At 46.5% G+C, this 8,678-nt stretch overlaps 1 protein-coding gene across 1 annotated transcript; it reads left to right on the plus strand.

Moving 5' to 3' along the window:
• Nucleotides 1-6,744: 6,744 nt before the first annotated feature.
• On the plus strand, nucleotides 6,745-7,622 carry LOC112346514 (pentatricopeptide repeat-containing protein At1g56690, mitochondrial-like). The gene is made up of 2 exons (XM_024675642.1): nucleotides 6,745-7,370; nucleotides 7,571-7,622. Exons 1-2 carry the CDS (start codon nucleotides 6,745-6,747, stop codon nucleotides 7,620-7,622), a joined length of 678 nt encoding a protein of 225 aa, XP_024531410.1.
• Nucleotides 7,623-8,678: the final 1,056 nt, after the last annotated feature.

Here is an 8,678-nt window from a genome sequence, read left to right on the forward strand (position 1 = left end):
GAAGCCTCAAAGTCACACTTGGTATAATTGCGTTGCAACCAATCCATACCAAAGGTGAGGTCAAAAACTTGACTCAACACCACCTGCAATGACTGCAACCCAAACTCGAGATTGCCTACATGCACAACTAGGTCTACCTCAACCCATGTGTACAGCTGTTGCCATAAAGAATGAAAACTAGCTCCACTGCATAGCACAAGTGTAGGCGGCAACATGTGGCAACAAATCGAGCAATAGAAGATAAACTCAAACCTGTATCAACTAACATAGAGAGAATAATAATAGACCACTTATTATAAAAATGAGCTTGGAAAGTAAACATTGGATGAACTAGTGCCGAGTGAACCCCTTAATGATACTCCCGAAAGAAAGATGGAGAGGTCACTAACTTATTCATGTAAGGTCTCTTCGTTACTCACACGACTCCTCATTTCCCAGATGCATCTCAATATCCAAACCTTCCACTACAACAGCACCAACAGGACGTTGTTGATGCCAAGGTCTCCACCCAGGAAATAGTGGCCACCAATCTAGGAAACGCCGACAATGCCGACAAGTGTGACCAATTTCATCACATGCCCAGAAACAAACATCACAGCCACGACCACGTCCTCACCTTTGTCTTTGGACTCAAACAATAGTAGCATCAACCTCCATTGAAACAAGACTATCATCCATAGGAAGTGGAACTGAAGGACGTGCACCGAAAATTGAAAGAGGTGACGTCTCATAACATTTTGTCAAGTGAAGAGCATCATTAAGGGTGGTTGGAGCAAGTGCATACACAAGTTTGACAAAATCTTGACGAAGTGCTAGCCACAATATTCCTAGCTTGATCCGTTCCAACATATTTGGCTCCGCACGAAGCAAGAGGTTTCAGAAACAAACACCAAATTCCATTACTGACTCAAATGGCCCTTAATGAAGATGATGCAATTGTTAGAAGGCATAATCACAATCATTGGCATGTCTGAATGTGTGTTTGAACACGTTCGGAAGAACACTCCAATCCCCACAAGTGGATATGCTCAAACCATTGTACCACTACAATGCCATCCCTTGAAGATGTGTGGGAAACTCATGCAAACATTGAATATCATCCCAAGAATGATATGTGGCAATCACTATGAAATGATCGAACCAATGGTATATATCATACCCAAGATTCCCAAAAGAACTCCGGCTAAACGTGAGGATTAGCACCAAGGGCAGAAGGAGCTGTACCACGTGCCATAAATGCCGCCATCAATTGAGTTTTGTTGTCCAATTGATATTGCATAGTATCAAACAATTGCACCAATTGCTACTTCATAGTCAAAGGAAGGGACTGTTGATCTACCATGAAGATGAATGAAAAGGAAAGTGCAAAAGAAGATAAATGAAAAAAAAAGCTAGAAGGAAAGGGAGATGCAGACAATGCAAAAGCTGAATCTAAATCAAAATTTTGAAAGGAAAGAACAAGAAAAAGGAAATGAAAAAAGCTAGATCTAAACCAAAATCCCAAATCCAAACACTCTTCAAAAACAATCAAAGGTGCTCCTCATGTCCACCAATGTGAGTCATAGAATATGGAAAGGGAATATAGAAAATATATATCTCAATTATCCCAAAAATCATAATTTATATATAGGAGCAAGTGGTCCAGATTGAAACCAATTCGACGGCTACCAAAATGCCATTACAGTAATATTAATATATAGCATTGTAGCTGTACACTTGGACCTCACATTCTGTAAATTAGATGATAAGACAAAACCTCTATTAATTATGAAATATTGCCACTCATATTTAAATATTATTTAAATTACTATTTTTTAAAAAATACCTCTTTAATAAAAATATTGCCACTAAACCATTAAGAAAATATTCTTTAGTGTACCAGCATATTTTAAAACTTTATTCTTAATGACTCCTTTTGCTGACCTAGCTCTCCCTATTAGCAGATTGTACATCACCTAGTAAGCTTTTAATGATTAGTTTCTTTGAATTGATCAAGAGTGCCCAATATCTCTATTTGTTTGTTCAGGGGCTATGAGACACCAAAAGCAAATGTGCTTAAACTTTGAAAGAATGTGAAGATGATGTTTCCAAATTTAAAATTTTGTAAGAAAGAAAAGTTACTCATTTTAAAAGACTTTTAGCTATACAATTATATAGCTAAATATGTTTACTAGCAAACCAAAATACCAAATAATATTAGTGTTACTAAAAATTATAATAATAATACATACTATAGTAATAATATTCACTAGAGGAGGAAAACAAGGCTAGTGTTTTGCTTTGCAATGTTATTCAAGAGGATGAGTAAAGCAATTGGTAATACCAACACAATATAAATCAAATTGGTATGATCTGGAACAGCTTTGCAAGGAGTAGTAGAAAAATAAAGAGGTGCTTTTGGTTTTGTGAAAAAAAAACGAGTAGCTGGTGACGCTATGGATTGTCAGACTTGAACACGGGAAAAAGAAACACAAGATAAATATCTATCCATTGCTGTTTTGATATTCTCATGGTGCAACATAGCTCCATATTGATATTGATCCACAGCTCCTCCAGAGTAAAATCAGTCAAAACGCCTGGAACGATCCAACAATTGAACATATTTGGAGATGCTTGTGTCGATCCCAAAAATCCAATTCTAGTACTCATCCTGGCATTTCAAGAGCTTTTTAAGAGATGAGGTTTCACCACCATGGACACCATCCTCGAGGAGGCCACGAGCCAGCACCAGCTTTAGCTCCAGTTCTTCAAGGTGACGCTCCAGTTCGAGCCCGAGCACCAGCTGCTTTCGTTCACCCTGCTCGCGGCCACCCTGCTCACCTAGCTCCAGCGCCTGCTATCCGTGATCATGCTCGCCACCACCATCCAGCTCCAGCGACAGCAGTGTACCATCATCATCACAGTGATGGAGCTCCTTGTGAGCGACTAAATTTTCCATTCTACTTTAGTCACTTAACCACACCTCTGACCACTTGGAGGAGTCTCATTCACAACCTCCATAAGTCCAATCCAGGACTTAGGACTTGCTAGCCCCGAGAATGGCATCCATGCCACTCAACATTTGCACTTGGTCCAAGTGCTCCACGTGTCCGATCCCATGACCAACACTCAAAGGTACCACCGACATAGCAGCCCGTTACGCTAAGGCCATGCCCAATCACCTTTGCCACACTGGTAGTCCAATACCACTTGCATCACCGTCTTGGCTCTCCAAGACGAGGCAAACCATCCGTGAGTGGTCATCTCAGATCCACTCCTTAGCATCCTTAGGATGCCCACCGACAAGGGGAATAGCCTTCCCCAATATCCCTCTGTCAGTCCCCACTAAGTCCCTTTCTGCCCCTGGCCGTGTTTGCCAACACTGCCACTGGATCAAGACCCACAGGCCCGACCACTAAGTCCCACGGTTCTCTAGGACTTCCTCACCACACGACTGTGTCCTTGGTCACTACCCCAGAGGACTGCTCCTCTTCCTTTCCACAGTCTGGGCCTTTGGGACAACATTTCGGAACACCGTGGCCTTACGCGAGCCACCTGGGTACTCTCCTCGCCTTTTGCCCTTGGGTGCTCTAGCCATGGGATTAGAGCGGGTTCTATTGAGCCACACCAGGTATCCAAGTAGGTAGTGCCACCCACACTTGGACTGGGAGCATCGGCCAGTCGATCTCCCGGGGGAACTAGAGCCGGCTCTTGAACACTTCACCAAGCTACCCCGCTTGTCGGTCTGTGTTCACTCTAGTCTTGGACTTCCTAGTGGGCAGCTCATCACCCAACACTGGGTCCGGCCTTCCTGGGCCAAACTGGCCTTTCCTGGCCAAACTGGCTCCACTGCAGTCCTCCCCCTACTATACTTTTGGAGCTCACCAAACCCCCCAGGGTTTGAGAGACGAACGCTTTGGGCTTTCACCCTCTCAGACTCGAACTCGGACTCGGACTCGAACTCGGACTCGGACTCGGACTCGGACTCGAACTCGGACTCGGACTCAGGCTCGGGCTCGGTCTCGGCCTCGGCCTCGGTCTCGTTCTCGGTCCTGATCTCGGTCTCGGTCTCGGTCTCGGTCTCGGTCTCGGTCTCGACTTCGGACTCCATCTCGGACTCCATCTCGGACTCCATCTCGGACTCCATCTCGGGTCCATCTCGGACTCCATCTCGGGTCCATCTCGGACTCCATTTCGGGTCCATCTCGGACTCTATCTCGGGTCCGTCTCGGACTCCATTTTGGGTCCATCTTGGGTCCACCTCGGACTCCATCTCGGACTCCATTTCAGGTCCATCTCGGGTCCACCTTGGACTCCATCTCGGACTCCATCTCGGACTCCATCTCGGGTCCATCTCGGACTCCACTTCGGACTCCAACTCGGGTCCATCTCGGACTCCACTTCGGACTCCAACTTGGGTCCATCTCGGACTCCACTTCGGACTCCAACTCGAGTCCATCTCGGACACTTCCACGTGTCATGTGTTGGTCCTTTTGGGTCCCTTTTTGGAGCCTTGCTTTTTGCTCGCTTCGTGCTCGTTCCTCGAGCACTTCGTTGGGAGTTCCACTCCCGCTCTTGACTTTTCAAGTCGGACCTTTTAGTCCAAACATGTTACGCTCGTTTGGCTCTCGCTTCAGCCACTACCACGTGGCACCCTTTCCGGCTCCACTTTGGGGCCTAGGGATTTTGTGTCTCACACTCCTCTGGTTGTCCACCACCATCACCATGGTCACCACCATGGAGGACGCCACAACCACCACCACCACCATCGTCCCGATGATCACGACGCAGCAGTGGCCACACCAACACCCGCAGCAGTAGTTACAGTGGTTCGGAGGACGCTGTGGTTGCTGCTCCAGCTTCCTCTTTGGGTTTTGGTTGCGATCTTGGTGCTGCTCGCGTGCTTTTTCCTCATGCGATGGATGTTATCTCGAAGGAAACAGCGCACTAATGCTATCTTTCATTATCCCGGGTGGCAGATCGAAGTTGTGGTGGACAATCCTCCGACTGAGAAGAAACAGCTGGAAGCTCACACTCGTGGTTCGCACAGCAATGGCACTCTGGGATTCTCCCCTGGGACTCTAAGTGTCCTGCGACGTGTAAGTCAGCTATGTTGCATGCGTTGTCACATGGAAGATTGTGTACAAACAGTCTTCAAGGAGACGAAGTTGCAGAGCAAGAGGACAGCAGGGTCTTGCTCACGGACGGTGAAGATCACATACAAGGGTCGACTGGTGGAAGTCACCAGACTTGGAAGTTATTGCACAGCTGGCTCCGAAAATGGACTGGAAAATAGAGCAAGAACCTACCAAGTTTCGATTTGACTGAGCTATTCTCTAGAGTGACGGGGAAGCAGCCTCCAAAGGCCAGAGAAGTTGCTTGAGACGAAAGGTTTGAGAAAGGTAACGTACTACTTTTGCTCAAATCTCAACTTCGATGAGAAGAAGCAGTGCAGGGCATAGCGGCCAGATAAGTTTCTCCAGAGTCAAGAGCATCATAAGCCGGGAATCAAGCAAGTGCAATTGTGAAAGTATGGTCGAAGTCTACACTGCGGCTTGCAACACAGGTGGTTCAACAGGATGGGACGAAGAACAGCAAGCATGCGAGTAGTTTATTCCGTCCAGATTTCTCTCCCGGATCTGCGAGTGGAGCCTCTTCTCTGCTAAGTCGCCACGTGCCTTGAGCGCCACCATGAAAGTCTGAGCGTTTGGCTGCCTCCTGAACACTTCTGATGCTTCCCAAAGTCCACGAGGCTGCTTGCGACGAATGCATCCGCTTCGTATTCACAATTTGCGAGGTAGACCAACCTATTATTGCTCAGTGTGGAGACATGCCTGCTGCTTGAGAAGTTTTCCACCCGAAGTTCAGAAGTACTTTGGCGTCACTGTCACGGTGACACACTTTTTCTTGCACTACTCATTTGGAGTAACTGGAGAGCGCCTTACGAAGCATTTGAGAACTGATGTTTATAGGTATTTTAGTTTTTTTCACTAGTTCATAGCTTTTTTGTTTCCGTCCTATAGCCTTCACAAGATGCAATTTTAATGTGAAAAGGGTATTAGAAAGTCTTTTGCGCATTTTACCTTTTGGAAGGTATTTATCACTCAAAGCAACCATACTTCTAATTTAAGTGTTTGGGAGCTGCCTGAGAACTAGGAGTGCTGCGTCAGAACGAAGGAACTATCATTGAAGACCAATCTCATGAATTCGAAACTTAATCAAAATGAGAGAAAAGGTTTCTTTGGGAGCTTGTAGCTGTCAATGAAACCTAAACAAAGATGGTTCGTGAAAACAAGCAAAAGGATTTTAGGCGGCACACCATGGTCAAATATTAGAGACAATTGTGCTCTGAATCATTCTCTCACGAATGTTTATTTATATATGCCGATACAATTATGGTGATTGGTCTTTTAAATATATAATTGCAGTGCTAGCCAAAGCTTATCAAAGCGTGCTTTAGGTCTTCAATGGGTTACTTCTCGAGACCTCTAAAGCTTACCTCAGATGAATGTCTTATACTTTATTTACCATTAGCTAAAATTGCTTGCTAGATTAATGGTAGTTGTTTTTTTAATTTATACATGCATTTTTTTGTCTCGCTCTCTTCCATGAAGAGATTTATAATGCATTGTTGTCCCACAAGTACATATACAATTTATAAAATTTATGCACGGGATAAAAATGGATATGACTTCATGTACTCAAGCTTTGTGCAATTTCGCCCGAAAAAAATTGATCAATCAAGCCCAGATAGTCTTTCAATCAATGCCAGAGTGGGATTTGATTGCGTGGAATGGAATGCTTGCCGCATATGCCACAGCTAGGCATTTGGCTGCTACCAAATCCCATTTCGATTCCATGCCCGAGAGGAGCCTCGTCTCCTTTAACACAATGCTCTCGGCATTCTTGGTGGCAGGGGAAATGGAAGGAGAAGAGGCGATCAAAGTGGCAGAGCTCTTCTTCGCCCAGATGCCCAACCGCGACCTCGTCTCTTGCAATGCGATGCTGGACGCGTATGCCAAGAGAGGGCATCTGTGCCGCGCACGTATCCTCTTCGCCGCCATGCCAGAGCACGACGCCATCACGATCACCACCATGATCCACACGCTCGCTCGGGGCTCGGGAGATTTGGAATCGGCGCGGTTTTTCTTTGATTCTACCCCCGTCCGGGACGAGCTGTGTTGGAACGCGATGATCACCGCGTATGCCCAGCGCGGGCATACCGTCGAAGCGAGAAAGCTATTTGATTCCATGCCCGCCAAGATCGATTCTTCCTGGAATTCGATGCTCTCGGCTTACATCCAAGCATCAGATCTGGCGAGCGCCGAGGATTTCTTCTTACGTGCCATGGCCGAGTGGAATCTCATCGCCTGCACAGCGATGCTCGCAGCGTATGCCCAAAACGGGCATCTGTCCAAGGCCGAGGAGATCTTCGCGGCGATGGAGGAGGCGAGCTTGGTTTCCTGGACCGCTATGCTCGACGGATACGCGCGCAATGGATTCGTTCGAAACGCTGCCTCGATCTTTCACTCCATGCCGGAGAGAAACTTCGTTGCGTGGAGTGTCATGGCTTCTACGTTTGCTCGCAAAGAATGCCATCGCCACCTTTCGAGAAAGACGAGCGAATTCTTAGTTTTGGCTGACGTCTCAGTGTGGAACTCTCTCCTGGCCTGTTGCGCTCAATCCCAGAGCGCTAGCCTTTGCTCGCAAAGAGCGTTCCAGATCTTGAGCTCGATGAGTTGCGATGGGTTACATCCAGATGAGAGCTCTTTCGTCTCGATCTTGCTGGCTTGCAGTCGATCTGGCCACGTTGATGCTGCTCGTCGATGCTTTAGCTGCCTAAGCTCGGATTTCTTCGTGGTGCCCAGTAAGAAACTCCATAGCTGCGTCATTGACACACTATGTCGGGCAGCGTTTCGCCGAGACGCAAGCGAGCTTGTTTTCAGCATGCCTTTCAAGCCAGACTCGGTGGACCTGAGCTCGATTCATCAACTTTTGTAAGACATCGAGTGGATTGATCTAAGAGTTTATCGAAGACTTTTAGTTACCGGTTGATCCATTCGTTGGCACGACCACCCGACTCGTCCATGTCGATGAAGAGGCTCACGGCCTTGCCAATGCGTGGCCTCTCTTTTGTCTTCTCGAGGCTGGAGCGAATCACCGATACGGCTCCCCAGCACTTGAGAGTGTTGGCCACATCGTCCAAGTGTAGGAGATATTCTTCCTCCCTCAGTGGAAACGATCTCTAGAAGAAAATATGTAATTGTTCAGGGCTTGAATGCTTCTAGACACTAGATCAAACTTCAAATTTAAATCATAGAATCTCAAAACTTGTCAAGATTCCTTGGGAGTTAATTCATATGTTGTTTAGAATTGTGGCAAAATCGAGACCTCTCTAATCTCAAGAGATTACATTCTTGTCGTCACGTCCAGGATTTTATGAGAGAGTGATCAAAGAGTTTCAAATCACATATGATCAGAAACTCTGGTCTTATATGAGAGCTCTGGGTTTTTGTGCTGCAGTCTCTGTTGTATGGAAGGATTTTTACTCCGCTCGCAGCTGTGCACTGAGAGTGGAAGAACTGGATCTCGCGTCGCCGCTGATTACTGCGAGGATGTTCACAGATGCCAGTCTGGAGCGCAATCTAGATTCCCGATCGCCATGGTGAAGGCTTAGGAGATCACGTCGGCCTGAAAAC

The sequence above is a fragment of the Selaginella moellendorffii genome, unplaced genomic scaffold, assembly GCF_000143415.4.
Source record: "Selaginella moellendorffii unplaced genomic scaffold, v1.0 SELMOscaffold_15, whole genome shotgun sequence".
In the NCBI taxonomy this organism is placed as follows: domain Eukaryota; kingdom Viridiplantae; phylum Streptophyta; class Lycopodiopsida; order Selaginellales; family Selaginellaceae; genus Selaginella; species Selaginella moellendorffii.